The 20,787-nt window shown below is 46.9% G+C and overlaps 1 protein-coding gene across 11 annotated transcripts in view; it reads left to right on the forward strand.

The window, feature by feature from the left end:
* adgrb3 (adhesion G protein-coupled receptor B3) overlaps positions 1-20,787 on the forward strand; it is a 1,156,404-nt gene that overhangs the window by 1,066,914 nt on the left and 68,703 nt on the right. For 9 of the 11 annotated variants that reach the window (XM_072498355.1, XM_072498354.1, XM_072498359.1 and 6 more), the window contains one exon: positions 12,945-13,034. The exons of the other annotated variants lie outside the window; for them this stretch is intronic. In XM_072498355.1, the coding sequence (XP_072354456.1) occupies positions 12,945-13,034 (90 nt within the window). The remainder of the gene's footprint in view (positions 1-12,944; positions 13,035-20,787) is intronic. 11 annotated transcript variants of the gene reach the window in all.

Consider the following 20,787-nt stretch of genomic DNA (forward strand, 5'->3'; position numbering starts at 1 on the left):
GTCACTGGTGTTCAGGAGTGAGCGGTCCCTAATGTTCAGGAGTGAGCGGTCGCTGATGTTCAGGAGTAAGCGGTCCCTGATGTTCAGGAATGAGCGGTCGCTGATGTTCAGGAGTGAGTGGTCGCTGATGTTCAGGAGTGAGTGGTCACTGATGTTCAGGAGTGAGCGGTCGCTGATGTTCAGGAGTGAGCGGTCGCTGATGTTCAGGAGTGAGCGGTCGCTGATGTTCAGGAGTGAGTGGTCACTGATGTTCAGGAGTGAGCGGTCGCTGATGTTCAGGAGTGAGTGGTCACTGATGTTCAGGAGTGAGTGGTCGCTGATGTTCAGGAGAGAGCGGTCGCTGATATTCAGGAGTGACCGGTCGCTGATGTTCAGGAGTGAGCGGTCACTGATGTTCAGGAGTGAGGGGTCGCTGATGTTCAGGTGTAAGCGGTCCCTGATGTTCAGGAGTGAGCGGTCGCTGATGTTCAGGAGTGAGCGGTCGCTGATGTTCAGGAGTGAGCGGTCCCTGATGTTCAGGAGTGAGCGGTCACTGATACTCAGGAGTGAACGGTCCTTGTTGTTCAGGAGTGAGCGGTGCTGATGTTTAGGAGTGAGCGGTCCTTGTTGTTCAGGAGTGTGTGGTCGCTAATGTTGTGGAGTTTGCAGTCACTAATGTTCAGGAGTGATCGATCACTGATATTCTGGAGTGAGCGGTCACTGATGTTCAGGAGTGAGCGGTCCCTGATGTTCAGGAGTGAGCGGTCCCTGATGTTCAGGAATGAGCGGTCGCTGATGTTCAGGAGTGAGTGGTCGCTGATGTTCAGGAGTGAGTGGTCACTGATGTTCAGGAGTGAGCGGTCGCTGATGTTCAGGAGTGAGCGGTCGCTGATGTTCAGGAGTGAGCGGTCGCTGATGTTCAGGAGTGAGTGGTCACTGATGTTCAGGAGTGAGCGGTCGCTGATGTTCAGGAGTGAGTGGTCACTGATGTTCAGGAGTGAGTGGTCGCTGATGTTCAGGAGAGAGCGGTCGCTGATATTCAGGAGTGACCGGTCGCTGATGTTCAGGAGTGAGCGGTCACTGATGTTCAGGAGTGAGGGGTCGCTGATGTTCAGGTGTAAGCGGTCCCTGATGTTCAGGAGTGAGCGGTCGCTGATGTTCAGGAGTGAGCGGTCGCTGATGTTCAGGAGTGAGCGGTCCCTGATGTTCAGGAGTGAGCGGTCACTGATACTCAGGAGTGAACGGTCCTTGTTGTTCAGGAGTGAGCGGTGCTGATGTTTAGGAGTGAGCGGTCCTTGTTGTTCAGGAGTGTGTGGTCGCTAATGTTGTGGAGTTTGCAGTCACTAATGTTCAGGAGTGATCGATCACTGATATTCTGGAGTGAGCGGTCACTGATGTTCAGGAGTGAGCGGTCCCTGATGTTCAGGAGTGAGCGGTCACTGATACTCAGGAGTGAACGGTCCTTGTTGTTCAGGAGTGAGCGGTGCTGATGTTCAGGAGTGAGCGGTCGCTGAAGTTGTGGAGTGAGTGGTCGTTGATGTTCAGGAGTGAGCGGTCGCTGATGTTGTGGAGTGAGTGGTCGCTGATGTTCAGGAGTGAGCGGTCGCTGTTGTTCAGGAGTGAGCTATCACTGATATTGAGGAGTGAGCGGTCACTGATGTTCACGAGTGAGCGGCCGCTGTTGTTCAGGAGTGAGCCGTAGCTGATGTTCAGGAGTGAGCGATCACTGATACTGAGGAGTGAGTGGTCACTGATGTTTAATAATTAGTGGTCGCTAATGTTCAGGAGTGAGCGATCACTGATATTCAGGAGTGAATGGTCGTTAATGTTCGGGAGAGGGCTCGCTGAGGTTCAGGAGTGAGCGATCACTGATGTTCAGTAGTGAATGGTCACTAATGTTCAGGAGTGAGCGCTCGGTGAGGTTCAGGAATGAGCGGCTGCTGATGTTCAGGAGCGAGAAACCGCTGATGTTCAGGAGTGATGACTATGTCCAGGAGCCGTTGTTAGTGTTCAGGAGCAATCGCTGATGTTCTGGGGCGATCGCTGAAATTTAGGAGCATTCACCGATGTTCAGGAGCGATCACAGATGTTCACAAGCGCTCGCCAATGTTTAGCAGTGGTCGCCGATATCCAGGAGAGATGTTCAGAAGCGATGACTGATGTTCAGGAGTGACCGTTGATGTTCAGGAGTAATTGTTGGAGTGCAGGAGCGATCGCTGATATTCAGGAACATTTGTTAGGATTCAGAAGTGATCCCAGACATTCAGGAGTTCTCTGATGTTCAAGAGTAATCGTTGCTGTTCAGGAGCAAGTGTTCGGATTCTGGAGCGATCTCCTATGTTCAGGCATGATCTTTGATGTTCAGGAGCAATCGTTAGTGTTCAGGAACGAGCGGTCGCCGATGTTTAGGAGCGGTCAATGATGTTCAGAAGTGATTGTTAGTGTCCATAATCATTTGCTAACCCTGCAGCCTCTGTTTCGTGCCCCCCCCCCCCCCCCTCTTTGCTGCCTTCTCGATTTCGCCTCTCCCACTCGGCCCGTAAGCCTTTCTCAGCTCTGCTGAGGGTGGGAGGAACTCAGGAAATTTATAATCACTAGAGAAGTAGTACTGAGGAAATTGTTGGAACTGCGAATTGACAAGTCCTCGGGTCCTGATGGATCTCATCCTAGGGTCTTAAAAGAAGTATCCAGTGAGATAGTTGATGCATTGGTTTTAATTTTCTGGAACTGGCTAGATTCATTGAAGGTTCCAAATACCAAATGTAACTTCTTGATTCAAAAGGGAGGAAGACAGAAAGCAGGAAACTATAGACTAGTTAGCTTAACAGCTGTCATGGGGAAAATGTTAGAAGTTATTACTAAAGAAGCTACAGCAGGGCACTTGGATAAGCTGAAGGCAATCCGGCAACGTGGTTTTGTGAAAGGGGAATCATGTTTAACCAACTTATTGCAGTTCTTTGAAGGAGTCACAGGTGCTGAGGATAAAGGGGAGCCCTACAGATGCTGCCAGACCTGCTGAGATTTTCCAGCATTTTCTCTTTCAATAAAGGGGAGCCGGTGGATGAACTGTACTTAGATTTCCAGAAGGTATTTGATAAAGTGCCACATCAAAGGTTATAGTGGAAAATAAAAGCTCATAATATAAGAGGTAACATCTCGGGCAGCACGGTGGCACAAGTGGATAGCACTGTGGCTTCACAGCTCCAGGGTCCCAGGTTCGATTCCCCACTGGGTCACTGTCTGTGCGGAGTCTGCACGTTCTCCCCGTTTCTGCGTGGGTTTCCTCCGGGTGCTCCGGTTTCCTCCCACAGTCCAAAGACATGCAGGTTAGGTGGATTGGCCATGATAAATTGCCCTTAGTGACCAAAAGAGTTAGGAGGGGTTATTGGGTTACGGGAATAGGGTAGAAGTGAGGGCTTAAGTGGGTTGGTGCAGACTCGATGGGCCGAATGGCCTCCTTCTGCACTATGTTCTATAGATATGGATAGAAAATTGACTGTCGAACAGGAAGCAGAGAATAGGCACAGATGGGTATTTTTCAGGTTGGCAAGATGTATCAAATGGTGTGCCACAGGAGTCAGTGCTGGGGTCTCAAGTGTTTACAATTTATATAAATGATTTAGGTAAAGGGATTGTTGCCAAATTTGCTGATGACACAAAGGTAGATAGGAAAATACATTGTGAAGAGAACACAAGGAGGCTACGAATAAATATAAACAGATTAAGTGAGTGAGAAAGGATCTGGCAATCAGTGTATGATGTGGGAACATGTGAAATTGTCCATTTTGTCAGGAAGAATGAACGAGAAGCCTATTACCTAAATGGAGAGAGATTACAGAGCTCCGAGGTATAGAGGAACCTGGGTGTCCCAATGCATGAATCACAAAAGGCTAGTTTGCAGAGTACAGCAAGTAAGTGGGAAACTAACAGATTGTTGTTATTTATTGCGAATTGAATACAATAGGGAGGTTATACTTCAGTTATACAGAGCACTAGTGAGACCACACCCAGAGAACTGTGTACAGGATTGGTCACCATATTCATGAAAGGATGTAAATGTGTTGGAAGCAGTTCAGAGAAAGTTTACTAGACTAATACCTGGAATGGGTGGGTTGTCTTTTGAGGAAAGGTTGGGCAGGCTAGGCTTGTATCTGCTGGAGTTTAGAAGAGCAAGAGGTGACTTGATTGAAACATATAGGTCAGGATTCTCCATTGTTAGGCTGCTTCGCTAATGCTGATAGTGAGGGCGGAGAATTGGGCTGCGCCGTTCACTAGCAGCGTAATCCTCCACTCCCGCCTGTTGTCAATGGGATTTCCCACTGAAGCCACTCTACGCTGCCGGGAAACACATGGGCTGGGATGCGATACCGGCAGGAACAGAGAATCCCGCTGCCAACAAACGGTGGAAGAATTCTGCCCATAAGATCCTGAGGGGTCTTGACAGGGGGTGGATGAGGAGACGATGTTTCCTCTTGTGGAAGAATCTAGAACTAGGGGGTTGGTCGCCATTTAAAAATGAGGGATTGCCCATTTTAAGATTGACACCACTCTCCATCATTCCGATCCTCAGCCTCACTCACCTTCTCACTGCTCCTCCAATCCTTCCCTCTGCATTTACTGAGGAGATGATCAGTCCACCCCAACCATGTGTAGAAAGCACATGGGAATGAATTTCCATGGGGAATCCCCAATCTCCTGAAGGTCAGCAATTAACAGAAGGTCAGTAATTTAGCCAGAAAAATTATTCAAGTGACAACCGTGAAGGTAAACATATCAGATAGCTACCACAGTCAATGCGAAGAGTATAATGGCTCCAGGATCTGGATGCAGTTTTGCAAGCCAATCGGTAACCTTGCACAAGTGATCGAGCCCAGGGAATGTATCCTCCAACGCCATATTCCCACTAACAGCCACACCAGCCTCGATCAATCACAACTCACCCTCGCATTCAGATCTTCACCACCCCCTCACACACTTTTCATTCCTGAAAGCCTCAGCCATATCTCAGAGCATGCACACACTGCCAGCTATTCAACTGCGATGGGCACAACCCCAATCACATTCCACCACACTCACTGACACACTCCTTCCCCCACCCCCCCCCTCTCTCTTGCAGGATACTGAAACAGCAAGAACTAACCAGAGAGGGACAGACACAGCTTTGTGTCCGAACCCCCATGGAGAAGATGGTGCTGGTCTGTATTGAGGTGGTATTGCTGAGAACCTGGCCACCAACAGGGTTGAAATCATCAAAGACAGCGTTATCCTTACACCCTACCCCCTTCCTCACATCATGGGCTGGATTCTCCGAATCCCCCCGCCTCGTGTTTCTCGGCTGCGTGTCGTTCGCTGGCGGCGGGATTCTCTACTCCCGCTGCTCATCAGTGGAATTTCCCGTTGAAGTCACCCCATGGGAAACCCATGGGAAAAGAGCATCCCAACGGCCGGAGAATCCTGACCCTGAATTGCTCCACATCTTCATATTTCCAAAATGCGGATGGTTTAACCATGCACCTCCTATCATCCTCAACCCTGCCCTGCGCCACAACCTCACCCTTGTGCCTTTCTCCTTGCAGATTGGGTGACACAGTGGCGCAGTGGTTAGCACTGCTGCCTTACAGCGCCAGAGTCCAAGATTCGATTCCCAGCTTGGGTCACTGTCTGTGCGGAGACTGCATGTTCTCCCCGTGTCTGCGTGGGTTTCCTCCGGGTGCTCCGGTTTCCTCTCTCAGTCCAAAGATGTGCAGGTTAAGTGGATTGGCCATGATAAATTGCCCTTAGTATCCAAACGGTTAGGTGGGGTTACAGGGATAGGGTGGGGGGGCTTGGGCCTAGGTATGGTGATCTTGCAGAGGGTCAGTTCAGACCTGATGGCCCGAATGGTCTCCTTTGGCACTGTAGGGACTGTATGATTTTATGATTCTAGAGTGCCAGGGGATACAATCTGGTCAGGAGGAGCAGCAGGAGGACCATGATGTTGCAGAAACACGGTCAATCAATTTCATGCTTGCAGCTGCTAACTCCGCACATGTTATCACATCAGAGACAGATGGTGAGAGCCTGGGAATAAATGAGCGACTGTCAAGGCAGGGATAGCACACGTGCCAACGCTGGATGGCAAGGTCACACATAGCTCCGTTGCACATGGGTCAGAAAGGGATGGCAATGTGGTGAGCTCTGGAAGAGTGCGGGTGGGAATGTACAACAAAATACTCGGTGTGTTGTCACATCAGTTGTAAACCCTTCATCCAATGTCAAGCAGCATGGAGGGGTCCAGCGCCAATTAGCCACAGGGCTTTGGGCAGAGCCGCACCCCATTCTTCCCCGTGTGGGAAGTGGTGACCCATTCTTTTTGTGATCTGGTGCCTGACGGCTGACGTTTCAACCTCCATTGCAGCGCACGTGGCAACCACCCAGTGTCTTGGTCTTGAGTGCTGCAGTGGAAGCCGAGACTGCTTTTGTCATGGAGCTCAGTGTGCAAAGGGACTTTCAGGGTCCCTCCAGCAGGTCACCAGATTTGCTGAGGTTCCCCAAACCCCCCCCCCCCCCCCCACCCCCCACCCCCACCCCCCCACCCCGGTATTCCTGCAGTTGCCTGTCAGCCTGCCAGCTCAGCATGCTACCCCTGCAATGCTGAGATGGTTCAGTCAGCAGCCGGGCCAATTGGGCCTACAGCTGCTCAAAGATGTCCGACATGGCCATCTGATTATCTCCCTGAAAGGCAGCAGCAGCCTTCTGCCACTCATGCTGCAGCCACTGGAGGTTGTCACACAGGCACCCTGAAGATAGGCGCTAAGTGAATGCACCAGGATGATTCATTGACATTGGCAATGTGGCATGATTTAATTTCTAAATTTGGTTTGGTATTGTGGTTACTGGTGGCATATTCAAATGTGTCCTTCATTGTCTGCCTGGAAGGGACTGTTTAGATTGCCTCCTGTCTTCATCTTCTTGTCCCTTCCTCTACCTCTGTTCACACTCAGCTGATTGCTGTATTGCTGGCAGGGCTGATCCCCTCCTGATGGTGAAGTTGCGCCATCTGCAGCAGATCATGCCACAAATCCTGACGCCAGCTCTCCCAAGTGCACCCAGAGCAGCCCTGGCAGAACATGCCTTGTTTTTGCCCAATCGGTGTGGCAGCAGGGGGCTCCCATTATGTGCGTAATCTGCACTTGGAGGAGTCCTGAACCACACTGTCAATGGTTGGCTTCAGTGGCCACCCTCTTAGTTTGTTGTGGCAGCTGAAAGACAGCTGGCATAGCTAGAAATCACAGACCTGGAAGCCGGGCATTGTCCAGGAAAACTCACTGGCTATGGTCACACACTATGGTCTGTGAAAGAGCGAACTTCCTTTTTGTTCAGGTATATGGTACAGGCCAGCAGCTCCGAAGCATTGTGCCCTGTTAATATTAGCCTGCATCATTGAGATTCACAGCATGTTTAACCACCTTTGGTAAGAAAGAATGAAACAATGTGAGCTCTCATTGAATAGACACTCAATAACCTGCCTTATTTAAAAGTGGGTGTGCCTACTGCAAGATATTATAAATATCTCCAAATCCGGCTGGAAGAAACCATATTTTGAGGCGATAGTCACCCTCACAACCACTGACAATTTTGTCCTTGCCAAACTCTGAGGTTGCAGTTGGGCCTGCAGCATGTAGCAGACTTCAGTGAGGACATTCTTACTAAAGCACAGCATCCCTCGCTGAGCTTCAAATGGGAGAATTGCTTCCTATACCTGGGCTGCTATGGCCCCCTGCTGAATAGCCCCCCTCCCCCCCCCGCCTTCCGCCTCACCCTTCCCCTTCACTGAAGGATACGCAAGGGAATCTATGTGTGGAGCCAGAGGAAATGGGCGAGGTACTAAATGAATACTTTGCATCAGTATTCACCAAAGAGCAGGAATTGGTAGATGTTGAGTCTGGAGAAGGGTGTGTAGATAGCCTGGGTCACATTGAGATCCAAAAAGACGAGGTGTTGGGCGTCATGAAAAATATTAAGGTAGATAAGTCCCCAGGGCCTGATGGGATCTACCCCAGAATACTGAAGGAGGCTAGAGAGGAAATTGCTGAGGCCTTGACATAAATCTTTGGATCCTCACTGTCTTCAGGTGATGTCCCGGAGGACTGGAGAATAGCCAATGTTGTTCGTCTGTTTAATAAGGGTAGCAAGGATAATCCAGGGAACTACAGGCCGGTGAGCCTTACTTCAGTGGTAGGGGAATTACTGGAGAGAATTCTTCGAGACAGGATGTACTCCCATTTGGAAGCAAATGGACGTATTAGTGAGAGGCAGCATGGTTTTGTGAAGCGGAGGTCGTGTCTCACGAACTTGATAGTGTTTTTCGAAGAGGTCACAAAGATGATTGATGCAGGTGGGGCAGTGGATGTTGTATATATGGACTTCAGTAATGCCTTTGACAAGGTCCCTCATGGTAGACTAGTACAAAAGGTGAAGTCACACAGATCAGGGGTGAGCTGGCAAGGTGGATAAAGAACTGGCTAGGTCATAGAAGGCAGAGAGTAGCAATGGAAGGATGCTTTTCTGATTGAAGGGCTGTGACTAGTGGTGTTCCGCAGGGATCAGTGCTGGGACCTTTGATGTTTGTAGTATATATAAATGATTTGGAGGAAAATGTAACTGGTCTGATTAGTAAGTTTGCAGACGACACAAAGGTTGGTGGAATTGCGGATAGCGATGAGGACTCTCAGAGGATACAGCAGGATTTAGATTGTTTGGAGACTTGGGCGGAGAGATGGCAGATGGAGTTTAATCCGGACAAATGTGAGGTAATGCATTTTGGAAGGTCTAATGCAGGTAGGGAATATACAGTGAATGGTAGAACCCTCAAGAGTATTGAAAGTCAGAGAGATCTAGGTGTACAGGTCCATAGGTCACTGAAAGGGGCAACACAGGTGGCGAAGGTAGTCAAGATGGCATACGGCATCCTTGCCTTCATTGGCTGGGGCATTGAGTATAAGAATTGGCAAGTCATGTTGCAGCTGTATAGAACCGTAGTTAGGCCACACTTGGAGTATAGTGTTCAATTCTGGTCACCACACTACCAGAAGGATGTGGAGGCTTTAGAGGGGTGCAGAAGAGATTTACCAGAATGTTGGCCGGTATGGAGGGCATTAGCTATGAGGAGCGGTTGAATAAACTCGGTTTGTTCTCACTGAAACGACGGAGGTTGAGGGGCGACATGATAGAGGTCTACAAAATTATGAGGGGCATAGACAGAGTGGATAGTCAGAGGCTTTTCCCCAGGGTAGAGGGGTCAATTACTAGGGGGCATAGGTTTAAGGTGTGAGGGGCAAGGTTTCGAGTAGATGTACGAGGCAAGTTTTTTTACACAGAGGGTAGTGGGTGCCTGGAACTCGCTGCCGGAGGAGGTGGTGGAAGCAGGGACGATAGTGACATTTAAGGGGCATCTTGACAAATACATGAATAGGATGGGAATAGAGGGATACGGACCCAGGAAGTGCAGAAGATTGTAGTTTAGTCGAGCAGCATGGTCGGCACGGGCTTGGAGGGCCAAAGGGCCTGTTCCTGTGCTGTACTTTTCTTTGTTCTTTGTTTGTTCTTCCAGTGGCTTGTCCTGCTCTGCATGGCCTGTCTCTGCCAAGTTGAGCTGTAATCCAGGGTGAAGGCCTTGGCTGCAAATCTTTTCTTCAGAGCAATTAATGCGGATGGAAGCTTTGAAGAGAGTAAAATGTCCTTCAGCACCTGCCACAATAGTTCCTGTAGACCATGGTAATTTAGTTTACACTCATGAACTACTGTGTTCTTCATGAGCACGTGGGCTGAATCATCAAAGGGTGTCAATGATCAGACTGTAGACCGCTGTAATCCACTTTTATCAATGAACATCAATATCTCTTGATGTGACACTGTCACTTCAGTACAGAGTAAAGCTCCCTCTGCTCTGAGCCCACAGTGTGCCACATCTCCACCCTCAGCAGTGCACCCTCGCCAGTGTGGACTTGTTTCCCCTTCCCACAACAGTGCTGTCCTACCGAATGAGACTGCCAATATAGTTCCAGTTCTGCCGCTGAACTTTAGGCATCGCCATCCAGACCGACGAGAGTGGCGAATGCCGAAAGGTGTTACCCTCGAGGGAAGGCCAAAAGACTATTGAAGTCGGGGAAAAAACCTCTTGCAGGATCATAGCAACAGCCAGATGAATTCAATCAGCAAATAGCCTGTAAGCAGTTGTCGATTCCTTTAAATTGCACTGACTGATGGGTCGCCTTCTTGATTTTACATAGATTTACATAGAATTTACAGTGCAGAAGGAGGCCATTCAGCCCATCGGGTCTGCACCGGCTCTTGGAAAGAGTACCCAAGGTCAACATCTCCACCCTATCCCCATAACCCAGTAACCCCACCCAACCCGAAGGGCAATTTTGGACACTAAGGGCAATTTATCATGGCCAATCCACCTAACCTGCACATCTTTGGACTGTGGGAGGAATCCGGAGCACCCGGAGGAAACCCACGCACACACAGGGAGGATGTGGAGACTCCGCACAGACAGTGACCCAAGCCGGAATCGAACCTGGGACCCTGGAGCTGTGAAGCAATTGTGCTAACCACCATGCTACCGTGAAAACACATCCGACCATACGAAGTAAACACAGGCCATTATCTGGAACATTGAGTTCCAACATGACACAGCAGTGCTGTTAGATCGACATTGCATGCTGATTGACGCAATCTGTCCGCTCGGCATCTTTCCAATTGACATTTACTTCCTGCATTGCTAACGTTCTCACCAATATGACACCCAGCACGCCTTGCCCCCGATAGTGTGCCCCGCGCTCCATGGATACCATTTTGCACCTCTGAAGGCAACTGTAACGCCCAAAGAACATGTGCCAATCAGCCGGATTCCTCAGCCCAGATGTCTATGAGACATATACCATAAAATTAACTAGCATTTTCAGAAAGTATGGAAGAAAATATTGACAAAAGGAAGTCAGGCATGTAAGGTCATCAGAGTCCATTATCGCTATCTGAAGTGATAAATGGCGCCACAAGTTGAATTTACTTGGTATAAAATTGTACAGAAGAGAAGGGAGGCAATAATTGTTGACAATTGTCTTTTAATGACAATATATGAGGAGAGGGCTGCATTAGCCAAATTAAATCAAAATTCATGATAGTAATTCCTGTATTCGGGCCAGTGTAGGTGTACAAATGAAGGGCAACCTCGGAGGGATACTGCAAAGTAATGTTTAAGTGCCATGGCAAGAATCCAAAGCACCATAATGTGGCCTGTTGCAAGCATTTAATCACATCAGCACTGAGCTGAAAGCATAGAAAAGGTCATGAGATACTTAAGTATGCTATTTCCATAACGAGAGTTGCCTGCTTTGTGGATGATGGAGAATACTAATGTGGAGGGCTATCCAGCACAATGCTTATTCATCTTTAGCTCTTTCATCAGTCAGACCACTTACGTTTTCAGGCAATTATTTTAGCTGTTGAATGAGCAAGCGTCTCTCCATCTTGCTGCTACTTTAGTCCTGTTCAGCCATTATGAGAATGTTCATGTTTTATTTTTCGATACTTCTTGTAATATGCAAACCATTTAGTTTACACGCATGAACTACTGTGTTTTTCATGAGCATGTGGGCTGAATCATCAAAGGTTAAGGGTGTCAATGCTCAGACTGTAGACCACTGTATTCCACTTTTATCAATGAACATCAATCACTCTTGATGTGACACTGTCACTTCAGTACAGAGTAAAGCTCCCTCTGCTCTGAGCCCACAGTGTGCCACATCTCCACCCTCAGCAGTGCACCCTCGCCAGTGTGGACTTATTCCACTTCCCACAACAGTGCTATCCTACCGAATGAGACTGCCAATGTAGTTCCAGTTCTGCCGCTGAACTTTAGGCATCGCCACCCAGACCGACGAGAGTGGTGAATGCCAAAAGGTGTTATCCTCGAGGAAAGGCCAAAATAATTAAAGAGAAATTATATCTTACAAAATTGGCTTAACTGAACAGAATTTTAATCAAATTGTCTTTGAGGTTACATTTTTAGAAAAAGATGTTCCACTTCTGGGCTTTTCCAGCCATTTGCTTTGTAAAGCTGAAAGCCCCACACATACAATTTTATATCCAGTGTGTGATTTTAATCTGTTTAACCGTCTATAAATATATGCCTGCCTCACTTGAGTCTCGCAAGTCACATCAGTGACAGAAAACCAATATATATTAAATAGCACTCATGAATAAAGTTAACAACCAGAATGTGTGCAGAATTATGACCAAACTGAAACAATACTGTTCAGATGAGGGTTCTAGGACAAATTGATTTTTCAGACAGATCTGGCTCCTCCAATTAACGACATCATCTCTACCCAAGGCATAAGGCATTCTTTTGTCTCTTCTTACAAGATGTCCATTTACTTATTTGGCCAGAACTAAATACAATACCCCTCATAAATTATCTACACCACATGGATTCTTCAAACCTAAACAATATTCCATTAGCTAACTATCTGTAAACAAGTAAATGGATCTCAAGACCTATTAGCAGAACACTTCACCTGGAAATAAATGATTACCTCACTTTTGCAACGCCTTAATCACAACTGTAGCATCATACTGTCAGAATACATATTAACCCAGGTTTTAATAGCATTACTGCAAAAAATATAAAATATGGGAACATCTTACATTCATCACACTATGTTCCTATGTAACGAGGAGCAGGAAGAACAGCGTGGCATATTCCTTGACCAAATGCTTAACTTCAACTTAAAAGGACTTTATAAAGACTTCTACATATTTGTCTCATCTCTCTTCCCCCTTTTCCTTTTCTTTGCCATTACTTGTATTCCTGTTGAATGATTGGTTTTCTTATTGGAGGGTAGGAGGGTGGGTTGGATGCCAACGTTTGGTATTGATGACAATGTTATCTCTTTTATTTTGGATGTTCCGCATCAAAGATCATCTTGAACAGCACCATCGATCATCCCAGAACAAGAGCTTATATAGAACTGGCCATACTAAAATGACGCCTATATATCCAAACACAGGTGATTTTGAGCTCTGTATGGTTTGTGAATTTTACTGCTTTTGTTTTGGAGCTTGTATCATGTCATGCTGGAATTCTAAAGCAACAAAAACTGTTGAGGTCAAGGTCATAGTATGGGCACTTAATTCACAAACACCAGTTTAAATTGGACCAAACAGATTTAAGGCATAAAGACCAGACATGTGATGACTATCTTAATCTTTATACCGTGCACATGATGGTCTACCATCGTGAAATTGCACTGTCCGAAAGGCTGGCCGAAGCAGGTTCAATTGTAACTTCCAAAAAGAAGTTGGGTAAATGTTTGAAAGCGAGGGTTTGGCCGGGTGACGGGTAAATGGTGGACGGGGCGATTAATTGGATAGCTCCCATAAAGATATTTTGTTCATGCGGAGTTAATCTCTAATTCTACACACAATTCTATGAACCCTGCTTCCTTTAACCCAATGGGGGCAATAATGTAGAGAGAGAGAGAGAGCAATTTGATATGAATATGCTTATTATTTATACAAGGACATCCTCACTGGTAAGTGCTACATGTCGGAAAACCTGTAGAGCTGCTTCTACAATTTCTGGCATTGCCGGGGACTTAGTAAAATAACACGTGCTGCTTTGGGGTAGCCCGAATGATTCTGCATACGTGAAAATAATCAAGAAACAAAACTTAAAATACAGGTTTGAAAATGACACAGCCAACATCACCAGCAGAAAAATGGAACAATATCCAGATGATACTGCCTAAATTTGACATGACAGGAAATCTGATGTTAAACGCAGCTGCTTAATTCCCTTGAAGGTGCATATCATTCCGAAGCTTTGCGGCATTCCTGGTTAGATAGTTTGAACATGTAGGAGCCAGCCTCAGCTGATCACCATGAGGGCCTTCCTGCTAGGAAATACTATACTTATGGGAGATTGTAACTGCGTGCAGCCATTGTTATCATCGTGATGCTGCAAGCAAAATGAAAACCATTTGGCAAATCAGAATGACATATTCTGAGAACAAATCTAGATTTAGGAAAACGGTGGCTCAAAGTGACTTTAGATTCACCTCTTTGTGTCAAAGGCAGCGTAAGATAAGCTCTAGGATGATGTGCAAGGCTTCTGCTTCTAATGTTATTCATAAAAGGAAATGTGCTTTATTACTTGTGTTTGAATGTCGTGCTGCTTGTCTGTGTGACCTATACTGTGGGAGCTGCACAGCCTCACAAATAATCCGGGAAAATAACAACATTGCACAATGATGACCAAGGATCTGAAAGGAGAGGCTTTATAGAGTCCGACAGTTTTCAAAAGACGCATTGGTGAAAAAAATATGGTGGGCGCCGTAGCAATTAGTTTTTTCGCTTTGCAAGGGATTTTCGTTGTTGCAGTCAGGAAATATCCCCATTTATGACCATGAAATATCGACGGATAATGTATGTATCTTGTTCACTGTTCAGCCTCTGCACACACGTCAATAGACAATCATGGTGGCCTGAGGTGAAGGGCATAACAGAGAATAGCAAGGCTATTTTCATAGCTTGCTGGAAAGGCTTAAAGGTAAATCAAAAAAATATTGATTGGAAATTGCAAGTTTGAGTTTTAAAAGCATGAAGATTGTAGAGGACAGGAGAGATTGATGGTGGGGGAGGTGGAGGTGAAGAATTTCAGGACATATTGAAGGAAGTAAGGAATTTCACATTTCTGGGATTGTAGGAGAAATTAAATGAGCACTGAATTGACATTTGAACAATCAGGATGTAAGTTGGTGGAAGGCTGTATTCCTGTAGCATTTAAAAGGTGATGGTGAGCTAGTGGTATCGTGACTTGATGAGTAATCCAGATTACCAAGCAAATGCTCTGGAAAAGGGAGTTCAAATACCGCCCTGGCATCCGGCGGGATTTAAATTCCATTAATAAAATCTGGATTTGAAAAGCTAGTCTCAATAATGGCAACCGCAAAACTATCGGCGATTGTTGTAAAAATCCGTCTGGTTTGTACTTGCCTGGTCTGTCTACAGATCCACAACGATAACTGAGGGGCCCTCTGAAATGGCAGTCAGTTCTTGGACAATTAGGGTTGGGCAACAAATGCTGACCTTGCCAGTCCCATAAAAGGATGAAGAAAAATAATTGCACCTCAGAAGGGAGAGAAGCTCAGAGGGATGATAATGTCAATAAAATAAAGATCGGCAACTAAAGGTAGGACACGGAGGGAGAGTTGAGAAAGGCATTTGAGTGCTGAATTTGGTGCTTTTGAGTGCTATAGTGAGAGTTTGGTGACTGAGGGAGTGCTGAATTTGGTGCATTTGAGTGCGATAGTGAGAGTTTGGTGACCGAGGGAGTTAGGTGAGGAGGGAGTAAGGCGCTCCTTTCATTTTGTTTCCGACATTTCCGCAAAGAGTGCGAAGAGAGCCAGGAGTTTACAGAAAGTGTAGCTGACTGGGAGCAGGGTCGGAGGGCAGAGATCTAGTTAGTCCACAGGGCAGCTATATTCTGTCAGGTAAGAGGGGATGGAGGCTAGGCCAGTTACATGCTCCTCCTGTAGGATGTGGGTGGTGAGGGATACCACCGGTGTCCCCACTGACTGTACCTGCGGGAAGTGCACCCAACTTCAGCTCCTCAAAGACCGTGTTAGGGAACTGGAGCTGAAGCTGGATGAACTTCGGATCATCCGGGAGGCAGAGGGGGTGATTGAGAAGAGTTACAAGGAGGTAACCACACCCAAGGTACAGGACAAGAATAGCTGGGTTACAGTCGGGGGGAAAAAAACAAACAGGCAGAAAGTGCAGGGATCCCTCGTGGCTGTTCCCCTTCAAAACAAGTATACCGTTTTGGATGCTGTTGGGGGGGATGACCTACCGGGGGAAGGCCCTAGCGGCCAGGTCTCTGGCACTGAGTCTGGCTCTGGGGCTCAGAAGGGAAGGGGGAGAATAGAAAAGCAATAGTTGTAGGAGATTCAATGGTTAGGGGAATAGTTAGGAGATTCTGTGGTCGCGAGCGAGATTCCCGGAAGGTATGTTGCCTCCCGGGTGCCAGGGCCAGGGATGTCTCGGATCGTGTCTTCAGGATCCTTAAGGGGGAGGGTGAGCAGCCAGAAGTCGTGGTGCACATTGGTACCAACGACATAGGTAGGAAAAGGGGTGTGGAGGTAATAAACAAGTTTAGGGAGTTAGGCTGGAAGTTAAAAGCCAGGACAGACAGAGTTGTCATCTCTGGTTTGTTGCCGGTGCCACGTGATAGCGAGGCTAGGAATAGGGAGAGAGTGCAGCTGAACACGTGGCTGCAGGAATGGTGTAGGAGGGAGGGCTTCAGGTATTTGGATAATTGGAGCGCATTCTGGGGAAGGTGGGACCTGTACAAGCAGGACGGGTTGCATCTGAACCAGAGGGGCACCAATATCCTGGGAGGGAGGTTTTCTAGTACTCTTCGGGAGGGTTTAAACTAATTTGGCAGGGGAATGGGAACCAGATTTGTAGTCCAGCAACTAAGTTAGCCGATATTCAGGACGCCAAAGCGTGTAATGAGGCAGTGGGGAAGGGAACACTGACAAAGGAGAGTACTTGCAGGCACGGAGAGGGGTTGAAGTGTGTATACTTCAACGCAAGAAGCATCAGGAATAAGGTGGGTGAACTTAAGGCATGGATCGGTACTTGAGACTACGATGTGGTGGCCATCACGGAAACTTGGATAGAAGAGGGGCAGAAATGGTTGTTGGAGGTCCCTGGTTATAGATGTTTCAATAAGATTAGGGAGGGTGGTAAAAGAGGTGGGGGGGTGGCATTATTAATTAGAGATAGTATAACAGCTGCAGAAAGGCAGTTCGAGGAGGATCTGCCTACTGAGGTAGTATGGGTTGAAGTCAGAAATAGGAAAGGAGCAGTCACCTTGTTAGGAGTTTTCTATAGGCCCCCCAATAGTAGCAGAGATGTGGAGGAACAGATTGGGAAACAGATTTTGGAAAGGTGCAGAAGTCATAGGGTAGTAGTCATGGGCGACTTTAACTTCCCAAATATTGAGTGGAAACTCTTTAGATCAAATAGTTTGGATGGGGTGGTGTTTGTGCAGTGTGTCCAGGAAGCTTTTCTAACGCAGTATGTAGATTGTCCGACCAGAGGAGGGGCAATATTGGATTTAGTACTGGGTAATGAGCCAGGGCAAGTGATAGATTTGTTAGTGGGGGAGCATTTTGGAGATAGTGACCACAATTCTGTGACTTTCACTTTAGTAATGGAGAGGGATAGGTACGTGCAACAGGGCAAGGTTTACAATTGGGGGAAGGGTAAATACGATGTTGTCAGACAAGAATTGAAGTGCATAAGTTGGGAACATAGGCTGGCAGGGAAGGACACAAGTGAAATGTGGAACTTGTTCAAGGAACAGGTGCTACGTGTCCTTGATATGTATGTCCCTGTCAGGCAGGGAAGAGATGGTCGAGTGAGGGAACCATGGTTGACAAGAGAGGTTGAATGTCTTGTTAAGAGGAAAAAGGTGACTTATGTAAGGCTGAGGAAACAAGGTTCAGACAGGGCATTGGAGGGATACAAGATAGCCAGGAGGGAACTGAAGAAAGGGATTAGGAGAGCTAAGAGAGGGCATGAACAATCTTTGGCGGGTAGGATCAAGGAAAACCCCAAGGCCTTTTACACATATGTGAGAAATATGAGAATGACTAGAGCGAGGGTAGGTCCGATCAAGGACAGTAGCGGGAGATTGTGTATTGAGTCTGAAGAGATAGGAGAGGTCTTGAACGAGTACTTTTCTTCTGTATTTACAAATGAGAGGGGCGATATTGTTGGAGAGGACAGTGTGAAACAGATTGGTAAGCTCGAGGAAATACTTGTTAGGAAGGAAGATGTGTTGGGCATTTTGAAAAACTTGAGGATAGACAAGTCCCCCGGGCCTGACGGGATATATCCAAGGATTCTATGGGAAGCAAGAGATGAAATTGCAGAGCCGTTGGCAATGATCTTTTCGTCCTCCCTGTCAACAGGGGTGGTACCAGGGGATTGGAGAGTGGCGAATGTCGTGCCCCTGTTCAAAAAAGGGACTAGGGATAACCCTGGGAATTACAGGCCAGTTAGTCTTACTTCGGTGGTAGGCAAAGTAATGGAAAGGGTACTGAAGGATAGGATTTCTGAGCATCTGGAAAGATACTGCTTGATTAGGGATAGTCAGCACGGATTTGTGAGGGGTAGGTCTTGCCTTACAAATCTTATTGAATTCTTTGAGGAGGTGACCAAGCATGTGGATGAAGGTAAAGCAGTGGATGTAGTGTACGTGGATTTTAGTAAGGCATTTGATAAAGTTCCCCATGGTAGGCTTATGCAGAAAGTAAGGAGGCATGGGATAGTGGGAAATTTGGCCAGTTGGATAACGAACTGGCTAACCGATAGAAGTCAGAGAGTGGTGGTGGATGGCAAATATTCAGCCTGGATCCCAGTTACCAGTGGCGTACCGCAGGGATCAGTTCTGGGTCCTCTGCTGTTTGTGATTTTCATTAATGACTTGGATGAGGGAGTTGAAGGGTGGGTCAGTAAATTTGCAGACGATACGAAGATTGGTGGAGCTGTGGATAGTAAGGAGGGCTGTTGTCGGCTGCAAAGAGACATAGATAGGATGCAGAGCTGGGCTGAGAAGTGGCAGATGGAGTTTAACCCTGAAAAGTGTGAGGTTGTCCATTTTGGAAGGACAAATATGAATGCGGAATACAGGGTTAACGGTAGAGTTCTTGGCAATGTGGAGGAGCAGAGAGATCTTGGGGTCTATGTTCATACATCTTTGAAAGTTGCCACTCAAGTGGATAGAGCTGTGAAGAAGGCCTATGGTGCGTTCATTAACAGAGGGATTGAATTTAAGAGCCGTGAGGTGATGATGCAGCTGTACAAAACTTTGGTAAGGCCACATTTGGAGTACTGTGTACAGTTCTGGTCGCCTCATTTTAGGAAGGATGTGGAAGCTTTGGAAAAGGTGCAAAGAAGATTTACCAGGATGTTGCCTGGAATGGAGAGTAGGTCTTACGAGGAAAGGTTGAGAGTGCTAGGCCTTTTCTCATTAGAACGGAGAAGGATGAGGGGCGACTTGATAGAGGTTTATAAGATGATCAGGGGAATAGATAGAGTAGACAGTCCGAGACTTTTTCCCCGGGTGGAACAAACCATTACATGGGGACATAAATTTAAGGTGAAAGGTGGAAGATATAGGAGGGATATCAGAGGTAGGTTCTTTACCCAGAGAGTAGTGGGGGCATGGAATGCACTGCCTGTGGAAGTAGTTGAGTCGGAAGCATTAGGGACCTTCAAGCAGCTATTGGATAGGTACATGGATTACGGTAAAATGATATAGTGTAGATTTATTTGTTCTCAAGGGCAGCACGGTAGCATTGTGGATAGCACAATTGCTTCACAGCTCCAGGGTCCCAGGTTTGATTCCGGCTTGGGTCACTGTCTGTGCGGAGTCTGCACGTCCTCCCCGTGTCTGCGTGGGTTTCCTCCAGGTGCTCCGGTTTCCTCCCACAATCCAAAGATGTGCGGGTTAGGTGAATTGGCCAATGATAAATTGCCCTTAATGTCCAAATTGCCCTTGGTGTTGGGTGGAGGTGTTGAGTTTGGGTGGGGTGCTCTTTCCAAGAGCCGGTGCAGACTCAAAGGGCCGAATGGCCTCCTTCTGCACTGTAAATTCAATGATAATCTATGATTAATCTAGGACAAAGGTTCGGCACAACATCGTGGGCCGAAGGGCCTGTTCTGTGCTGTATTTTCTATGTTCTATGTTCTATTACCTGTATCTTCTTGATTGGTATTGCAAGAAAGCTATTAGAAGAGGCTGACAGATGTCAGAGCGGTAGTCATGTGCGAGTGGATTTCGGCTGGAAAGTGAGGAGCCGTTGATGGGAAAAGAAGGTTTTGGCAAGGGGGATAAATCCCTTTGAAGGCAACTTGAGCAGCAACGGTGAGCGGGTTATGATTGAAGGTCAGAGGGATAAATCCAAAGCACTTGGATTTGAAGCAAGATTTTGGGTTCAGCCATCAACAGTTGGTCTGACATGATTAAAAATGGGTTGAAGAATTAAAGGGAACAGCATTTTCATTGTTGAAATTAAAACGGAACCTGATGGGAAAGCTCAGCAGATTTGACAGGATCTGTGGAGAGAGAAACAGAGTTAACGTTTTGAATCCAACATGATTGTTCTTCAGAGCTTATCATTGGTGTGTTAAGGGTCATAGAGAGTTGGTCATCCATTTCTGCGCAGGAAGAATAAAGATTGTGTGTACTGAGGATGCACCATCTGGAGAAAGTCAATGTCTGTACATTGAACTTGTGAGAAGATAGGGTTATAGGCGTTAAGTAGTGAAATGTATTGTGGTGCATAAGGGGACAGAGTGAGAGAAAAATAGGAGGAACCCTGAAATAGTGGTGAGGAATGAAAAGGTGAGCTGCAATACAAGTGGACTCCTTCAAGAAACCTCTTCAGCCCGATGGTCTTAAATATGTTGTGCAGTAAGAAGTTTTACAACACCAGGTTAAAGTCCAACAGGTTTGTTTCGATGTCACTAGCTTTCGGAGCGCTGCTCCTTCCTCAGGTGAATGAAGAGGTATGCTCCAGAAACATATATATAGACAAATTCAAAGACGCCAGACAATGCTTGGAATGTGAGCATTAGCAGGTGATTAAATCTTTACAGATCCAGAGATGGGGTAACCCCAGGTTAAAGAGGTGTGTCAAGCCAGGACAGTTGGTAGTTAAATATGTTGGTTCACATCCAGGAAGA

This window comes from Scyliorhinus torazame, chromosome 4, assembly GCF_047496885.1.
Source record: "Scyliorhinus torazame isolate Kashiwa2021f chromosome 4, sScyTor2.1, whole genome shotgun sequence".
Taxonomy (NCBI): domain Eukaryota; kingdom Metazoa; phylum Chordata; class Chondrichthyes; order Carcharhiniformes; family Scyliorhinidae; genus Scyliorhinus; species Scyliorhinus torazame.